Source organism: Typha latifolia, chromosome 4, assembly GCF_019914945.1.
Source record: "Typha latifolia isolate L0001 chromosome 4, TyphaL0001v2, whole genome shotgun sequence".
Lineage (NCBI taxonomy): Eukaryota > Viridiplantae > Streptophyta > Magnoliopsida > Poales > Typhaceae > Typha > Typha latifolia.
Window position 1 is genome coordinate 1,199,411 of NC_133089.1, and position 18,192 is coordinate 1,217,602.

Here is an 18,192-nt window from a genome sequence, read left to right on the forward strand (position 1 = left end):
TGACTCTCTAAAATACTAGAGAGTTTAGAAAAGTATTATAAGAGATAACTGTAACACAGTAGTAATAGAAGATTATGTCTCATGGTTAGTTTATGATTACTTGATGAGCTCTTTAATGGAATGCATTATGAAAGTTAGAGAGATAAGTGGATGAGAAATTGGCTTAGGTTTGTAGTTTAATGACAAAAGGGGATCTTATGATTCTTTTTTTCATTTAAGTTGTAAAGTTTATAACTAATGCTCCAATTTAACTCTATAAAGCCACCCAACTGTATTATGACTAGGCCACCACTAAACCAACCATAATAGAAAATAAAGAAAAAAAAAGGAAAAGAGAAGGTAGCCTAATTTTTAGGTAATTTGCAGCAAATTTTTTTTTAAATTTTCTAATCGGTAGAAGTAGGACCCCTATTTATCAAATTATAAATTCATTTTTTTTATTAATTTAGACTAATTTATCATTTTAATCTCAATGCGCACATTGTTAAAAATTAGAACGTACATTTTGTACGAGTGATGCGTATCATTTTTTTGAAATCTCGATAAGCACATCGTTGAAAATTACAGCATACATTTTGTATATTACATATGTGATATATGATATTTAAAAAAAATTAAAAGATATATTTTGTATAGGCGATGCATATAAATTACATAACTGATGCGTAATTTTTTTTTAATCTTAATACATATATTTTTAAATAGTAGATCATATATTTTATATATTCGTTACGTATAAACTATATCGGATTTATGACGTGACAGTCTTTTTTATAAATTGCCCCTAATTTTTATAAAAACAAAGTAATTTTATTTTTTTAAGGTAACAAAAGGATAATAAAAATCAAAAGAATAATCCCTTGTTAAACCCAATGTCAAAATTTATTTCCAGGAGGGGAGGAGAGGTGAAAAAGGAAGGGGATCAAGGTGAAAAAGGAGAAACTTGAAGCAGACTCCAAATTTATTGGGGATCAAATTTGGAATATTCCATTCCATCACCACTACTCTCTCTCTCTCTCTCTCTCACACACATACATTCTCTCTCCAATCTTCATACATTGTATCTGAAAGAGAGAGAGAGAGAGAGAGAGAGAGGAGAGAGCAGCTTTCTTTTATAAATAGTAGCCCCAAAGCCTCTCCATCTTCGTCCAGAATCTGAAAAACCTTAACTACTTCTCTCAATTGTCGCCTTTTTATCTTCTGGGTTTTGATCTGTTGTCGTCGGAGGCGGAGTGGATTGGTGTTGAGATGGCTCGGAACGCGGTGGAGAAGTTGGCGTCGATCGACGCGCAGCTCCGGCTCCTTGCGCCGGGGAAGGTGTCAGAGGACGATAAGTTGGTGGAGTACGATGCGCTTCTATTGGATCGCTTCCTCGACATCCTCCAGGACTTGCACGGGGAGGACATCAGGGAGACGGTACTTTAATCCGCTTCTCTTTCCTCTTTTTTTTTTAATATAATTTGTTTGGAAAGTCGATCGGTTTATGGATCTGAGTGATGCACATAGCGGCAATGCTTGAGAATTAGGGGGTCTCATGCTTGGACTTTCACCTTTGTTGTTTGATCCTTCCATTTGATCGATTACTTGTTTGTTATTTTGAGCCGATAGTCTATAGTTGTCTATTTGGGAAATTCTTTCGTTTGCTTTGCATAACTCAGGATAATCTCCGCATGGTTAGACGCTGATTGAATTTAGCTCTTTTAGTATGCTCAATATGGAAGGAAAACAATAGAATTTATTTTGCTATTCAATATTATATCTTTAGGTTCAAGAGTGCTATGAGTTATCTGCGGAATACGAAGGAAATCACGATTCCAAGAAACTGGACGAGCTTGGGAGTGTGCTGACAAGTTTGGATCCTGGTGATTCAATTGTGGTCGCAAAATCATTCTCGCACATGCTTAACTTGGCCAACTTGGCTGAGGAGGTCCAGATCGCATTTCGCAGGAGAATCAAGCTGAAGAAGGGTGATTTTATAGATGAGAATTCAGCGGCTACCGAATCAGACATTGAAGAGACCCTTAAGAGGCTTGTTGTGCAGCTGAAGAAGTCACCAGAGGAGATTTTTGATGCTTTAAAGAACCAGACTGTTGACCTGGTTTTGACTGCTCATCCTACTCAATCGGTCAGGAGGTCGCTGCTTCAGAAGCATGCAAGGTGTGTTTCCCAATAATTGCTTCTGTTGACTAATGTGAATAGCTGTCTGGAATATAAGTTGTGACCCGTATTTGATCCGTCGCTATAGTAGTATCCATATGCTTGCTGTATATTCTCGGAATATCCCGCTGTTGACTTTTTGGCATGTTAAAGGAGCTCATTTCTTGCCATTTTGACTCCCCAATCCTTCATTGGAGTAGACTAATTCTAAAGTTTTTCCTTTTTTGGTAAGTAACATTGTTTCCTCACATACTGATGTAAGTTAGAGCCATTTATTGATCATAATTGGCAACATGATTATTTCTTTTACTTTTTATCATGGCCACCTGTTGACAATGAATAATTTTCTTTGCTCCCGCCAGAGTTCCTTGCAGTGCTATTATTTGATGCATAGAACTTATTGTAATATGAGTTATTTGGAGTAGAATGTCCCTGTATTTTTATGTTTGACCAATTCTTTTTTTTTTGTCCAGGATAAGGAACTGTTTGGCACAGTTATATGCCAAGGACATTACTCCTGATGACAAGCAGGAACTTGATGAGGCTCTTCAGAGGGAGGTAAATTTCATATTTCATCACCATCTGGTAACTTTTTGTTGGTCATTGTATAGCTTGCAAAAGGAATTTTTTTTGTCCTGCTTCAGAAATCCATTTTTATCACTTTTTAAAATCTGCTTACTAAATCCCAGTTTTCTGATGTCTTCTGCAGATTCAAGCTGCCTTTAGAACTGATGAAATCCGAAGAACACCTCCAACTCCTCAGGATGAAATGCGTGCTGGGATGAGCTACTTTCACGAGACAATATGGAAGGGTGTTCCAAAGTTCTTGCGTCGGGTTGATACAGCTTTGAAGAACATTGGAATAAATGAGCGTGTGCCTTACAATGCCCCACTTATTCAGTTTTCTTCTTGGATGGGTGGGGACCGTGATGGTATGTGATATAGTCCTATGATCCGCATTTCTCTGATGATTTCCTATTTCACTAGATCAACTTGTATGAAGAGAGGAGTTGCCTTCACTAAATTTAGTCTAACACTTGGTGCATATAGGTAATCCTCGGGTAACGCCAGAGGTAACAAGGGATGTATGCTTGTTGGCTAGAATGATGGCTGCAAACTTGTACTATTCACAGATAGAGGATTTAATGTTTGAGGTACTAAATGTTTCTCATTTTTTTCAGAAGGCAGTTTTTATACAAATGCAGGTTGTTGATATCATTTCAAATCTTTGTAGTTGTCTATGTGGCGTTGCAGCGATGAGCTTCGAGTGAGAGCAGATGAACTGCACTGCTCCTCAAAGAAAGACGCGAAACACTATATTGGTACATTAATATCTAGTTTTCTGTAAATTTGATTCTTAATGCATGTCAGTGTGTCACTATGCCTAGAACTTTAGATTAAACACCAATAGCATGTCATTCACATGCTTTAATTGAGGAAGCATATATTATAAATTTATAACCTCTTCCATGTTATCTTACCTCCTCATGGAACTTTCACTCTTTTCTGCCTTGGAAGGAGTACCTGCAATCTAGCTGAAACACCTTATAGAGAATTATCGTGAATTTAAAATATACCAGCTACTGGAGGCCTGTAGAAGTTAGACCTCAAAATATAGATACTGGCGTGTAATTGTGAGGCATCTGAAAGATACATTGGTCGTGCTTCTTTATAGATAATATGTGCGATTTAGCATATTTAGATGCAATTTCGTTTTAGACCACAAGTAACTTGTGTATTCAACCTTGTGGCTTAAAAATCTGAACTCAGAACTCACATCAGAGCAGAAGGTGAAACAAGTGAGTGTTCATGTATTTCCATCAGTTCTTATTGAATTTACCCTGACTTCTGTTAGACAAGGTAATTATCATGAGAGGTGAAAAGATAGATAACGGGAAAATCCATATGTTATTTCACATTTGAAATGATCCTGCAATTTGAAGGCAGTTAACCGCATATATGACTAGTTTTGCCTGTCAAATGCACATCCTGGCCCAATATTAACATTTTTTTTGTAAATTTATGTGTTCCAAAAATGCTTATAGCTGGTCTTCATGCTATTGTATGATTGTATCCTTATGTGGATTAGTTATGATTTATTATAACGGTCATTGGTTAGAATGCGCTTTCATAGTCCTAATATATGTGTCTTTCTATTGAAGAGTTCTGGAAACAAGTTCCTCCAAATGAGCCTTATCGCGTCATACTTAGTGATGTGAGGGATAAGCTGTACAACACACGTGAGCGATCCCGTCATTTACTATCAAATGGCTACTCTGACATTCCGGAAGAAGCAACTTTCACTAATGTTGAACAGGTATCTGATGGAGTTCCAAATGAAGTGTGTTCTAAAAATTATTTTATTTTTCAATCTTCCAAGCCATTTGAGATCATCATAAATCTTTGTGCTGAATTGATATTCACATCATCTGTGAAAAATAAACTATTAAAACCGAACTTGGTCTTGAAAAATAGCATTGTTCCTTTCCATATTTGTATTGTAATAGTGTAATACAATTGAGATGACTTCTCTTGCAGTTCCTGGAGCCCCTTGAGCTGTGTTACAGATCGCTTTGTTCTTGTGGTGATAGGACTATTGCTGATGGAAGCCTTCTTGACTTTTTGCGCCAAGTATCTACATTTAGCTTGTCTCTTGTAAGACTTGATATTAGGCAAGAATCTGACCGGCACACTGATGTTATTGATGCCATAACCAAGCACTTGGAAATAGGATCATACCGTGAATGGTCTGAGGAACAGCGTCAAGAATGGCTGCTAGCTGAACTTAATGGAAAACGCCCATTATTTGGTCCTGACCTCCCCAAAACTGAGGAAATTGCTGATGTTTTAGACACGTTCCATGTCCTAGCAGAACTTCCTTCTGATAACTTTGGTGCATATATAATTTCTATGGCAACAGCTCCTTCAGATGTTCTGGCTGTTGAGCTGTTGCAGCGTGAGTGCCATGTGAAAAACCCACTTAGGGTTGTGCCACTATTTGAGAAACTAGCAGATCTTGAGGCAGCCCCTGCAGCCTTAGCCAGACTCTTCTCGATAGACTGGTACAGGAACAGGATTAATGGGAAACAGGAAGTAATGATTGGATATTCAGATTCTGGAAAGGATGCTGGACGTCTTTCTGCAGCCTGGCAGTTATATAAAGCTCAAGAGGAGCTTGTAAAGGTTGCCAAGCAATTTGGAGTAAAATTAACAATGTTTCATGGACGCGGTGGGACAGTTGGAAGAGGAGGTGGTCCCACTCATCTTGCTATATTATCTCAGCCACCAGAAACAGTCCATGGATCACTTCGGGTTACTGTTCAAGGTGAAGTTATTGAGCAATCTTTTGGAGAGGAACACTTGTGCTTCAGAACACTTCAACGTTTCACAGCAGCTACTCTTGAACATGGCATGCATCCTCCAATTCCTCCAAAACCAGAATGGCGTGCTTTGTTGGATGAGATGGCTGTTGTGGCCACAAAGGAATACCGGTCGATTGTCTTTCAAGAACCTCGTTTCGTTGAATATTTCCGCCTAGTAAGTCCCTTGCTAATTTACTATGCAATTCAGTAGCATACTAAGGTGTTAGCAGTTATTTCTTTTAATATAACTACGAAGGATTTTTTCCTCTAATAAACATTGGTTTTCTGCTGGAACTTTTTTCATATCTTTCAAGTAATTTTTTTCTTCTCAATTCTTCATGCAGCTACTACTTTTTTCCATGACAAAATGTAAAATAATTTGGAAACTGTTGAGTTTTTTTAATACATTCATCATAATCTAGTTAATTTATCGGCATCATGATCATCTAATATTTCTCCTAATACTTATCATGGTCATATGAAATAGATTGACAAATAAATGATGTTATTAAACATTGGTTTGCATGATATAGGCAACGCCAGAGATGGAGTATGGTAGGATGAATATTGGAAGCAGACCATCAAAACGAAAGCCAAGTGGGGGCATTGAGTCATTACGTGCAATCCCTTGGATTTTTGCATGGACGCAGACTCGTTTTCACCTTCCTGTGTGGCTTGGCTTTGGCGCAGCATTCAAGCATGTCATGGAAAAAGATATCAGGAACCTTCATACTCTTCAAGAGATGTACAATGAATGGCCATTTTTCAGGGTCACAATCGACTTGGTTGAGATGGTTTTTGCCAAGGGAGATCCTGGGATAGCTTCTTTATATGACAAACTGCTAGTTTCTGAAGATTTATGGTCATTTGGTGAGCGACTGAGGACTGACTACGAAGAAACCAAGCGTCTTCTTCTTCAGGTGATTTTCTTTTTCCATGTGAACATTTGTTTTCTAGTGAAAATATTGAGGAATTTTATATGATCTCAGTGATAATGGACTGTAAGATTTAGGCTGTATATATCGTAGTTTTAAAAATGTTTTCTTGTGCGTAAAAGTCCCTCTTTTGTCTTGCTACTGTTAACTTTTTCTTGCTTGAGCACTACTATATGTTACAAAAATCTATCTTCTTCTATAAGTGCAACATTTAAACTTCTATACCTAGACTATTTACGTGTAAATTGGAAATAGGTCCTAACCAATTGTATTCTACACTTGTTGGTATTAACTTTATGCTCATGATAGATTCTTTGCCATTTTTGTCCTCAACCATCATGCTAGTTGCTTGCAAGGCAACACGGATGGCTTCTGTAGATTCATACTAGTGTTAAAAGGTTGTCTATTTTCTGTTCCTGGTGCACTACTTACTCTTTGCTAAATTATACACTCACCATTAGATACTGTCATGCTTCGTATTTAGGTTGCTGGCCATAAGAATCTTCTGGAAGGCGATCCTTACTTGAAACAGAGACTGCGGCTCCGTGATGCTTACATAACAACGCTGAATGCCTGCCAAGCTTACACACTGAAACGGATCAGAGACCCCAGTTACCATGTACAGCTCAGACCTCATCTGTCAAAGGACATAATGGACTCTAGCAAGCCAGCTGCGGAACTTGTGAAGCTGAATCCCACAAGCGAGTATGCCCCAGGCCTGGAGGATACCCTCATTCTAACCATGAAGGGTATTGCTGCTGGCATGCAGAATACCGGCTAGGGAGGGTGTTTTGCTATGTATTTACATCCTCTATAAACAGAACTTGTGTTATTTCTACGAACATCTTATGAGTAGTACTTATATGCAGCTACCCTTGTTGAGGTGATCTGTGGCTCTGTAGCCTCAGTATAAATAAAGAGAAAGAAGCAATGTTTTGGAATTGCTAGTCTTCTAACGCACAAAATTATCTTAGAGTATCTTTTTCTTCTCCAGTTTCTTGTCTGTTTGAAAAGTTCTCTCAAGCGCTTTGGATCTATACCCGTTATTCTTTCGATTATAGTAGTGCTGTGAATGATACCAGTAGGATAATAATCAGGCTTAATATTCTTTTGGATGCAATGAGTCTTGTACTGGCATTATTCTCTTGAATAAAGTTATCCTATTCCGTTGCCAATACCGATACATATTCTCGGATAATATGAACCATCGGAAATCGAACACGGTATACCGAATACCTATTAATTCGCCCCCTTGAATAGCATATCCGGGGGAACCAAACGAGCGAAGAATAAGGCGGAGGCCCCTATCCCATCCCCACACTAGCCGTTGGGCGGTGACGGGAACTCCGGTTCGAAGACTCGGGAAATAAGAAGAGAGAATAAATCCCTACACATTCCTCTCTCTCTCTCTCTCTCTCTCTCTCTCTCTCCAATGGCGTTGGATTCCCGGCAACTTGCACCTTCCTCTCGCCGCCGATACGATTCCCATTTCCCTCGTCTTAAATACCCGCCTCCTCTCTCTCCCTCTTTCCCGCGTTACCTTCCGTTCTTGTTGCAATGGAGGGGGCTCGTGTTTCCGCCGTCATTCTCGATTTGGATGGAACCCTTTTGGACACCGGTACTGAACTCATCTGGTCCTTAATTCTTTTGGGTCTTTCTTGGATTTGGTTTTTATATGTTGGATTGACTTGATTGTTGGTCTTTTGGGGGTTTAGAGAGGGCAACTCGGGGAATCCTGAAGGAATTCTTGGCCAAGCATGGGAAGGTCCCGGATGCGGAGAAAGAGGAGAAGAGGCTGGGGCAGATGCACAAGGAGTCGGCGGCCGCAATTGTCAAGGATTATGAGCTCCCGATGACTGCTGCCGAGTTCTCTGAGGCCATCATACCTATGTATAAGGAAAGGTGGAGTTTTTATCCTCAATAAAATTCTAAATTGTTGCAGTTCAATTTTGTTTGTTTCTTGGTATGAACCATTGTTTTGAAATAAGACACGGGCCTTTAATGACGACGTACTTAATTTGACAACATTTTTTTTTATCATTGGTAGTTAATGGATGAATTTAATAATAACAAGGATAACAATCTTTAGTCCCAAATGATTTATTGTGGCTAATCCAAAAGAGTGTACTAGTTGTCTATAGAATTCTGTCGGTGCTAATGGTAGGTTTTATGTTTCTCTAGGTGGCCACAAGCAAAGACACTTCCAGGTGTTAATCGCCTGGTCAGACATCTTCACAAGCATGGGGTTCCACTGGCGCTTGCCTCAAACTCCATAAGGAACAATATAGAGACAAAGATATCACACCAAAAGGGTTGCTCTCCTATATATATATATATATATATATATTTCTCTAAAAAGAACTTTATTGCGTTTCCTATCTCTATTGAATTGCTCAATGCTTTTACATTATCATATCTTGCTGGTTTTGGAGATAAATCTAGCCATACTAATATGTCCTTATATTGTAATTAAGTTGCTGGTCTACTGCTGATTTAGTTGTAACTGTGTAAATCGGGTCACCAACAGATGTAGTCTACTGCACCATTGCCCTTCACTACATTGGTTTAGTTAATATAAAATAATGGTTGTATCACAGTTCCAATATCCACTATATGGTTCGTATATTATGTGATTTGGTCAACTCTGTAATATCTTTTTTGCTTATGTGATGTTTCCTACGACATGGCCATTAGCAGGTTGGAAGGATTCCTTTTCTGTTATTCTTGGTGGAGATGATGTCAAACGTGGAAAACCTTTCCCTGACATGTGAGCATCTTTAGCTCATTTACCTAAACAACTGCAATCATCTTGAATATGCAATTGCAACAATGCTTCTTACTATCTGTTTTCCAGATTCCTTGAGGCAGCAAAGAGACTTGGTGTAGATGCATCATCATGCTTGGTAATAGAAGATTCACTGTAAGTACAACTAACATGCAACTTTTTTTATCAGAAAGATCAAGATTTCCCATTGTTAAAATGGCTCAGAGCCTTTATCCTATGAGAACATGAAGTACCTGATGCTATTAGTACCATAAGTTATCAGAGTCTTGACCACTTGCGTATGGGGCTTAGTTGATATTCCCAGAGCTTAAGTATTTCTAATGCACACAAGTCAGATATGATTATTTTATATCTAGTTTCACGTGGGGCAATGGGGGCCTTCTTATTGTTCGGGTTTGATACTTAAAAGTAATATATAATTAAATGAAGGCCCTATGTTCTGACATTATAGAATCTGGAAATTAAGTGTTGAAGTATTTCTACCTGTAGATTGGACAAAAAGTAGAAGTGAAAACTACTATATTAGTTGCAAATGGAGACACAGATTCTTTTTTTAATGTAAAGTCTAGATTTATGTCTTTTATTATAGGGTTGGTGTTAGAGCTGCCAAGGCCGCTGGGGCGAAGGTGATTGCTGTTCCGTCACTCCGAAATCAAGATGAATATTATTCAATAGCAAATTCTGTGCTTCACTCACTCTTAGAATTTCAGCCAGAATTATGGGATCTTCCAGCATTTGAAGATTGTACTTTCTATTCCAAACTTGTTAGCCTTGCCACTTTGATTTTCTTAGCCTGGAAGGTATGATGTATGATTGTCTTTTTGTTGCAGGGGTTCAAAATGCATTGCCTATTGAACCATTGTGTATTAGGGACCTGATTGCTGATGTAGTTTCTTGTGGTGATCTATCACTACTCAACATTTCCACAGGTCAGATTGCTACATGTTTAACTAGGACATTTTTAGACATTTTTGGATTTTGCAATGTAATGCAATACTATATCGATAGGACATTTTTGGGGATTTGCAAATGCAATGCAATACTATATCAATTCTACAATGCTCAAGAACTTTAAGGATCTAAATCTTTCTTTTTCTGATTTTTCATTTGCACATACAAACAGATGATTGTTCATATGAATCTGTCCCCGATCAAGTATCAGGAGTATTCTTCGGTTGGGCCAAGGTGGAACTTCATGGAACCTTTAAGGTGGTGGTAAGCATTGGATGGGACCTTTCTTTGGGCATTGCTAAGAGAATGATGGTTAGTATCATATAAACAGTTTCTGACCTGCTGGTCAGTTATTTCCATCAACTGTTTCTATTGCATTCTATACATTAGCTGATACTTTTGCTTGACAATTTGTTTCCTTTCCTGTAGAGAAGTTTCTCTTAATTTGCTCCACATTATTATTCACATATTTTGCCTTGAAAGTTTAGTGCTATCTTAGAATCACTACTTTGATTTTTCAAGTAAGAAGAACAATTGATTATACTTTGGCAATTAGTATGATTTTCTTAGTACATGCAAAAGAGATGCTTGCAAAAGAGATGCATCCATCTTCTAAGAAGAATGGATGATGTTATACAGAATACGGATTCTGGTCAACCGGAGAGGCCTTTGTCACTAATTACTTCTGTAATCCTCTTGCAGCAGCCAAGTTTTCTTGGTCATATCAACAACTTCAAGAGAGAAAGGTTGCACCTGCTGCTTGTAGGATATATCAGGAAGCTCGAACATGAGGTATCGAGAAATCATTGTGATCAGAATAAAGATAATAACCTTTATTGTCCTTATTTGGTAAACGCCTCCCAAAGCTGCTATTTCGAGCACAAAACATATACTAAATCTCATCATCTGGAGTCACTGAGATTGTATTAGTTTTAGTCAGAAGGTACAAGCTAAACTGACGCACTTATTGCAGGATAACATATCAGATGCTTTAAAAGTATCTGAAGAAGATGAGAGCATTGGATGTGCTGCATTGGATCTCCCAACCTTCTATCATCATGCAAGCAGCTCTCCCTTTGCATAAGCAGTGTTAGAAGATCAAGACACACATGATTCAGCGACAGTTATAATTCAGCTTTCAAGGATAGATAATAATGAACAAGGCAACTTATGCCGCTCTTTGGTTTCAGATTCTGAGAACCTTTTGCAAGTTCCATTTCAGATCTGTTTTAATAAAAGCATATATGAACATGCAACTATCAGCTAATAGATATGTATTCTCTTCTCACTCTTTTTGTGATTGCCATGTGATGTGATATAAAATACCTGGTGATTTCTAATAGTTCTCTGCTAGTGAGGATGAAGAAGAGATGCTAAAATTGAGTTTGGAAAACAGATATTATATTTTCCTTGTTGGTTTGTATTTGTAGGATTAAACAGCTATTTTGTTCTAAAATTAAGCTAAAATGATGTTTGAAATATAGTGAAATTGTCACTGATTCAAGGAGTGGAGACAGAAAATAAGAGAATCCGAAGAGATGATAATTATTTTAGGTATCTTCTTACGCAAAATAACCTGCATGGTATATCAGCAAAATATTTGTTGAAGTATATAGGCACTCCAAAATAATGGAACATAATTTTTTAACATTGAAATTCAAATTTTATCTATAAATTTTAAAAAAATTTCTCGTTAGTCCTCCATGAACATTAGGGTTTATATTTAGTGAATTTTTTTGTTAAGATGTGCATAATTTTAACCCCCGTTGACTAACTTATTTAGGAGGATTAATACCCTTTATTTAAGTTATGCTTATGATCTATCAAAAATAGAAAAATATCTCCCCCGAACCACCTCATACTTAAATTCTCCTTTTCTTCTTTTCCTCATCCCTCTTTTATTTTTTACATCAACTCTATAAAAGTAATAGAATTATTGCAAAAGGAATTTTCTGGTAAGAAATTATTATAACCGCCGCGGTAGACAATCCATCGTCCTTTGTTTTTTAAATTGCGTATACTTTGTTTTTGTCGAACAAAGCCGCAATCATTAAACCTAAACATAAATGACTCAAATTTCTCAATTGAATTCAATTTAAAAATAACCAATTTCCTAATTTGGGGGAAAAAATTTAACGCGCTCATCCTCAAATTTCTTTTATACCATTTTAGGTCTACACATTAATCAGAATACTCAAATAAGTATGTTGTATGTTACACCTTTGTTTACATAATTAAGTGAATTATAAACTTTTAAGTTTTTACATCCATGTGGATGTTATTTGTAAGATAATTTGTATACTATATAAAAATTATTGTCTAAGTTATTTAATATAAATCCTTTTCTCTACCTTTGGTTTAGGATATGTGTTACAGACAAATAATAAATTTATATAAATAGCCCACTAAGTTAGTTTTTTGTTGAATAAAATTACTATATCAGAATGTGAACGTGGGTGTGCTTATATAATAGCTATACTATTATATTATTATAAATTTAATCTTTTTGGTCGATTTGCTAGTCTATCTGACACTCAACTTTTATAAAGAAATTTTTTTTCAATAACTTGAATACGAGTTTTTTTTGTCAAGTTCATACTTCTATTTCATTCACTTAACTTTAAATTCATTTACAAGTAAAATACTTATATCATTATATAGGCAAAAAAAATTTAGCTACTAAGATTCATATCTTTCTTAGATATTTAGAAGACTAAAGATAAAATTAAGAGTAACTATTCTTATCCATCTAACAATAAATAAATTTAAGGCTTGCCCACTAATGAATAAGCTCAAATATTGTCTAATTACTATTGTATCTCTCAATCAACAATGAATAAATTCACGACTTGTCCACCAGTAAATAAGCTCGAGTCTTATCTAATTATTATAGTATCTCTCAAGTCTAAATATACTATTACATCGCTTATATCCTTGGACATCTATAATACTTTGATTTTGACCAAAATTTTAATGAGACATCACAATATTTACTAGAAGTCACCTAATTCTATAAATAAGTAGACTAGAAGTCACCTAATTCTGTAAATAAATTTTAAACTTATTTGGGAACAATGTTTGGTGAGCGGACCTAGAACGGTAAAAAACTCCCGTCCTCTGCTTGGGCCGCTTGGCGGCTTACGATCACTCTCTCTTCGCCTTTCTCCTCTCTCTCCTTTCCTCTCTCTCCTTTCCTCTCTCGGAAGGCAAAGCAGCGAATCCAAGAAAGCGAGAAACCCTAGGCTCCGATCCAATGGCCAACAGCAATCTTCCCCGACGAATCATCAAGGTAACAGCCCCTCGATCGGAACGAGCCGCACCGCGGATTTCTTGCTCGATCTTGTTCGCGTTCTTGATCTCTTTGTTTGGATTGATCTGATTCTTGTTTGTTTCGTTTTTTTTCTTCTTCTCTTTCGTTTGATTTGGGTAGGAGACGCAGCGGCTCCTGAGCGAACCAGGTATGTTTTTGCCTTCTTCTTCGGTTTTGGATTAGAATCTTGACGGTGGGCTTTTTAGGGTTTTGGTTTGATAGATTGGAGGTGATTGTTGTGTTGCAGCTCCGGGTATCAGCGCGTCGCCGTCGGAGGAGAACATGCGTTATTTCAATGTGATGATTCTTGGCCCTTCTCAGTCACCTTACGAAGGTGAACTTGATATTAATGGCATTGTTTTCTCATGTTGAGATCTGTTGTTGTTTGTAAATATTGGCTTAAGATGTTGCATTCCTGGTAAACTATCTAATCTGAGATGCATGTTAGGAGTTGTGAGGATCGTTGTAGCACTAAGGGTTTCTTCTTGTCAACATGTCAACATGCTGCAACGAGTGTCATATTTACTTATGTCTCGTTGCATGTCCAATGGCCATTAGAAAGAAAGAAACATTAGGATAAGTATTGGTGATGGCATTTGCTTTTTGGTTGATAGTATAGATGTAGAAATTCTCTTGTATATCGAGGAAGCTAGTGCCGTTATGTACTTGACCGCATCGTTATAGCAGCCTTTTAATGCTGATATGCAATATGCATGCGTGAAGTATAATATGCCTTTCAGAACATCTTAGTTTCTCATAAATAGCAGCTCATTTCAACCATTGGTACGACAGATCCTTCCCTGGTTCTTTAATCTTCCTCATACAAATTACAACCTTTTTATGAATTTTTTAAGGTTATCAACTTTTAGCTTTCATGTAAGAATGAGGAAACTCTTTTTTACTAAATTAAAGACTATGTGGTTTTGGCTTGGAAAGCTCTTTTGTTCATTTACCGCTCCTTACATTTGCATTATGCTCTCTCCTTTATGCACATCCTAATCACCATTTTGATTCTCATTCGTGCTTTTCTGCATTTAATTTGTGGATAATCTGTTATAATTAGAGTTGATAGACATATCTTATTTCATGTTCATCTTTGTGTTAAGATGTCATATTTTGATGGTCTACAATTTTTCTACAGTTCAGTTTTACACAACTTTTTTTAATCTTGTCTTCTAATATTTGTTCACACTTCACATGAAGTATCTTGTTTATTTGTATTGCTTATGTATTTGGGTAGGAGGAGTTTTCAAGCTTGAGTTGTTCTTGCCTGAAGAATATCCAATGGCTGCGCCAAAGGTACACTGTCAATAGATATCATGGTGATCATAATTATATTATTATTTCATCTTTGTGACATGGGAGAGGTACTATTCTATTTTGGGTTAATATGCAGTAAAAGATGATCAGTAGCATCATGACTTTAATTGTCGCTAAAAGTTTCACATTTGTATGCACAGATATTGATAGATCATTTCTGAATTATGGTGTTCTTTGTACGTGCTTCCCTTTTTTCTGGTTCGAAACATGCTTCCTTGGAGCACTCTTAGAGTGATAATTTGTACCTTCAAAATTAATAACTATCATTAACTTTTCTTAACTTTTTAGGGTCAGCAAGCTTTATACTTGATTTGTTTCTGTGATCGAGTATCAATTGCATGTCATATTGGCCTTTAGCTTCTTGAATGTTTGTATTAGTTTAAGATTGTTGCTGAAGGACTATTTTTTCACTTAATTGTTACTTCTGATGGAGATACTCAAAGATAGCCTGGTTCATTATTTTATTCATTTCCTTGAGGTCCAATTCTTTTGTTTGATGTAATATTTTTTCCATTAGTTGTCCTTCTGACTTTGAACAAACTCTTAAATCAGATAAAGTATGGTGGAATTTGTGAGAATGGATACTTAAGTTATTCTCTCTTGTTTGCAACAAAATGATATTTTCCTTCTATAAATCTTCTGGAGCATCCAAGAAGTTGTCATTTGCACCAAACTCTGATATTTTTGCAGAAACATGTGCAATTTTCAGTTTGACTTTGATGTGCTAAAAGGACCCTATGAGTTTGATCTAAGAATAGTAATTATGCCATTTTCTTTATGAGTTAGCATTTGAGCCTTGTAGGAAGTGTTGTTCACTTGTTTGAGTTTGTGTTGTCTTTGTAGCTCATTATCAAGATCTTACTTTGGACTTGCCTTTTGTCTAGTCAACTGTGTTTTTCTTTTTGTTTCTAGACCTCCTACTACCCTGCCACTGGGCATAGAGGATTAGTTATATTACTTGTTATGGTTATTCACATTTCTATCAACCTATCAATGCATTTTGCTTTTGGTTGTAACTGAAACAGGTTCGCTTTCTTACCAAAATTTACCATCCGAACATTGACAAGGCAAGCAAATTATATTTCTTATGTTACTTTCCTGAGGAGATCCAAGTTTAACTCAGACAGTTGAATTTTTCTTTTTATAGCTTGGAAGAATTTGCCTTGATATTCTGAAGGATAAGTGGAGTCCTGCCCTCCAGATTCGAACGGTCCTTTTGAGGTAACGATGATTATTTCCTTTATGCTGATCCCGAAATATTGCACTAAATGCAATTTCAGAAAAAGAATAGTTTTCTTCTTTTTCTGTATAGTTCTCCTTTTGTTGTCCATAACCACTTGTTCCAATTCTTTCAATCAATCTTATTGCTGTACCATTTTTTTCTGCTTCATTCTTTCACAGTGAAAATGTCTTGAGTTTATAAAGTAATAATATGAACATTGGCGTGTCTTCAGCTTGTATCTTTCTATATCATTAATTGCTCGCTTACTGACTTTTTTCTTCATCATTTCCTAACAATTATGACTTTATTATTAGTAATAATGTTTTTTTTAGTATTCAAGCACTTCTCAGTGCACCAAATCCAGATGACCCTCTCTCTGATAACATTGCAAAGCACTGGAAGACCAATGAAGCAGAGGCTGTAGAAACAGGTAAAGGGAATGAGTTGGCCTTGCTGTTCTAATGTCAATTATCACATTAGATAGCAGTTTCCTATCTTTCTGGCCCTTCTAATTTTCTTGTTACTTTTTCTGGATGATGCAGCAAAGGAATGGACCCGCCTCTATGCCAGTGGGGTGTGACGACCTAATGACAGATGTCGTGCGTGTAATAATCTGTCTTACTATGCGAGTATATTCAACCATTGCTTGATAAGACTGAAGTGAAAGTGTTGGATCTTCAAACTGTGAAGGTTTAATCCTTTCAGGCTGTCCTGTTATTACCTAAATGATGTATATTACTTTATTTTGCTGTAAGGCACCTTCTCTTAACCTGTATCAGTAGTTGAAGTTGATGTTACTCTACACTCTGTCGAGTACAAAAGAATTCAAATCTCTTTAGTAGCATTGGGAGTGTTTTGCCATCTTAAATTGTGGAAATGGGAGGTGATGCTTTGTCTTTCATTTGCATCACTATGGCTTCTTTATCATGGTAACACAGCAGTTCGGACAGATGGTTCAGTTGTGGACCTAGTATTTTGAATGCCTTGGATTTTGGTGCCTCATAGTGGCTTGTTAACTATTGTGATGGTGGATAGGTTTGTATCAGATGGTTTGTGATTCTGGTGCTGCTCGTAAGTCATAGCTTTTGGTGCTTGTAAGTGTAGAAAGGTTACTGATGCTGTCAATACTTTTTACCGCTGATTGCAGCTCTATCAACCAAGTTCCTTTTTTCTGGAAAGATTAAGGACCTGCATTAGAAGTGGACCTTACTGTACTAATGTTCCCAAGGAATTATTTTCTCCAACCTTGATGTGGAATCTTATTGATTCAATTCAGTACTCGTTGTGCAGACTCATGAAATGAACCCAAGGGGATCTGCATCTTAGGAGAAACTGTCCAGCTGTTGTGTTGTACAAGTATGTAAGTGATCCATCATTATCTTTTGATTTCATCTAGGCTTGGCTATCTTATCACACAACTATTACACATTATTTCTCGAGATATCACTAAGCATCATTGCCTAAGCTCACTCTGAAGTTCTATATAGTTATCATGACAGGATTGCTAAAAATTACAGCACTCTACCTGTAATATAAGTGGTTCTGCATATTATCTTCTATTATCTTCCTTTCTTCCTTTAAGCATCGTTTGAGCTGCTGACATGATGAACTTGCTTGACATTTTGATGGAAGGAAAAATACTTACGGAGGAGGTGATGATGTTGTTGTATTAACACCTGACAGCTGGAGGCATAGTGTGTTAATAACAAGACATTTATGTTCATGATCTCAAGTTTCCCCTAAGATCCAACAGATTGGGGATTTGATACAATAAGTTCATTAGATGACGCGCTAAAACTCTATAATGCTCCACTATTATGTCAGTATGAGGTGGATCGTGAAGATTAAACTCCAGATCTCTGAATTGCAGATTATCAGAACGGCGATTTTTCACTTTGAAAGTTTTATATCTGCTGACTATATTTTTCCTGAGAATTTGGGGAGCAAGTGAATACTGATAGCATTGGATAAATCTTCTTTTTGACCCAAGTATGAACTTGGTCGGCATCTGCTTCTCTCTTTGTACTTCGATATTTCTTGTATTCTTCAGTTATGTTGGTTTCTTTACCAGTGATAAAATGGAATCGAGGTGGTCCCAGATGATCTTCATATGGTAATGGTATGCATCTAATTTTGGCACAACCTTTCTT

At 36.8% G+C, this 18,192-nt stretch overlaps 3 protein-coding genes and 1 long non-coding RNA gene across 7 annotated transcripts; all 4 read left to right on the forward strand.

The window, feature by feature from the left end:
* The first annotated feature begins 957 nt into the window (after positions 1–957).
* On the forward strand, positions 958–7,395 carry LOC140786126 (phosphoenolpyruvate carboxylase 2). Its single transcript, XM_073134344.1, has 10 exons — positions 958–1,416; positions 1,766–2,157; positions 2,631–2,715; positions 2,867–3,089; positions 3,208–3,311; positions 3,392–3,479; positions 4,320–4,474; positions 4,696–5,694; positions 6,053–6,439; positions 6,939–7,395. The coding sequence occupies exons 1-10, from the start codon at positions 1,249–1,251 to the stop codon at positions 7,233–7,235; spliced, it is 2,898 nt and encodes a 965-aa protein (XP_072990445.1). The 5' UTR covers positions 958–1,248; the 3' UTR covers positions 7,236–7,395.
* Positions 7,396–7,726: 331 nt separating this feature from the next.
* On the forward strand, positions 7,727–11,478 carry LOC140785748 (bifunctional riboflavin kinase/FMN phosphatase-like). 3 transcript variants are annotated; one of them, XM_073133729.1, is made up of 10 exons: positions 7,727–8,072; positions 8,170–8,356; positions 8,636–8,766; positions 9,149–9,221; positions 9,309–9,374; positions 9,829–9,983; positions 10,070–10,168; positions 10,363–10,502; positions 10,893–10,982; positions 11,164–11,478. In XM_073133729.1, the coding sequence occupies exons 1-10, from the start codon at positions 8,012–8,014 to the stop codon at positions 11,272–11,274; spliced, it is 1,113 nt and encodes a 370-aa protein (XP_072989830.1). In that variant the 5' UTR covers positions 7,727–8,011; the 3' UTR covers positions 11,275–11,478. The 3 variants fall into 3 exon arrangements, with proteins under 3 accessions (XP_072989830.1, XP_072989829.1, XP_072989827.1); XM_073133728.1 differs by having other exon boundaries at positions 10,896–10,982; XM_073133726.1 differs by having other exon boundaries at positions 9,152–9,221.
* A 1,756-nt stretch (positions 11,479–13,234) lies between these two features.
* On the forward strand, positions 13,235–16,886 carry LOC140786129 (ubiquitin-conjugating enzyme E2 36-like). 2 transcript variants are annotated; one of them, XM_073134348.1, is made up of 8 exons: positions 13,235–13,479; positions 13,621–13,648; positions 13,748–13,834; positions 14,741–14,799; positions 15,846–15,887; positions 15,968–16,041; positions 16,375–16,472; positions 16,585–16,886. In XM_073134348.1, exons 1-8 carry the CDS (start codon positions 13,444–13,446, stop codon positions 16,620–16,622), a joined length of 462 nt encoding a protein of 153 aa, XP_072990449.1. In that variant the 5' UTR covers positions 13,235–13,443; the 3' UTR covers positions 16,623–16,886. The 2 variants fall into 2 exon arrangements, with proteins under 2 accessions (XP_072990449.1, XP_072990450.1); XM_073134349.1 differs by lacking the exon at positions 15,846–15,887 and having other exon boundaries at positions 13,285–13,479.
* Positions 16,887–17,905: 1,019 nt separating this feature from the next.
* LOC140786130 (uncharacterized) lies at positions 17,906–18,184 on the forward strand. The gene is made up of 2 exons (XR_012108560.1): positions 17,906–18,031; positions 18,114–18,184. It is a non-coding gene; the product is annotated as an uncharacterized lncRNA (long non-coding RNA).
* The last annotated feature ends 8 nt before the right edge of the window (positions 18,185–18,192 follow it).

What these genes read in the sequence shown, in the direction of transcription:
- LOC140785748 (XM_073133729.1), top strand. Translation starts at nt 8,012, where the DNA reads ATGGAGGGGGCTCGTGTTTCCGCCGTCATTCTCGATTTGGATGGAACC. An exon ending in GGAAAACCTTTCCCTGACAT is followed by an intron (nt 9,222 to 9,308) that starts GTGAGCATCTTT and finishes TCTGTTTTCCAG; the next exon opens with ATTCCTTGAGGCAGCAAAGA. An exon ending in GCATTGCTAAGAGAATGATG is followed by an intron (nt 10,503 to 10,892) that starts GTTAGTATCATA and finishes ATCCTCTTGCAG; the next exon opens with CAGCCAAGTTTTCTTGGTCA.
- LOC140786126 (XM_073134344.1), top strand. Translation starts at nt 1,249, where the DNA reads ATGGCTCGGAACGCGGTGGAGAAGTTGGCGTCGATCGACGCGCAGCTC. An exon ending in GGGAGGACATCAGGGAGACG is followed by an intron (nt 1,417 to 1,765) that starts GTACTTTAATCC and finishes TTATATCTTTAG; the next exon opens with GTTCAAGAGTGCTATGAGTT. An exon ending in CTTTCACTAATGTTGAACAG is followed by an intron (nt 4,475 to 4,695) that starts GTATCTGATGGA and finishes CTTCTCTTGCAG; the next exon opens with TTCCTGGAGCCCCTTGAGCT.
- LOC140786129 (XM_073134348.1), top strand. Translation starts at nt 13,444, where the DNA reads ATGGCCAACAGCAATCTTCCCCGACGAATCATCAAG. An exon ending in TTCCCCGACGAATCATCAAG is followed by an intron (nt 13,480 to 13,620) that starts GTAACAGCCCCT and finishes TGATTTGGGTAG; the next exon opens with GAGACGCAGCGGCTCCTGAG. An exon ending in ATCCAATGGCTGCGCCAAAG is followed by an intron (nt 14,800 to 15,845) that starts GTACACTGTCAA and finishes TAACTGAAACAG; the next exon opens with GTTCGCTTTCTTACCAAAAT.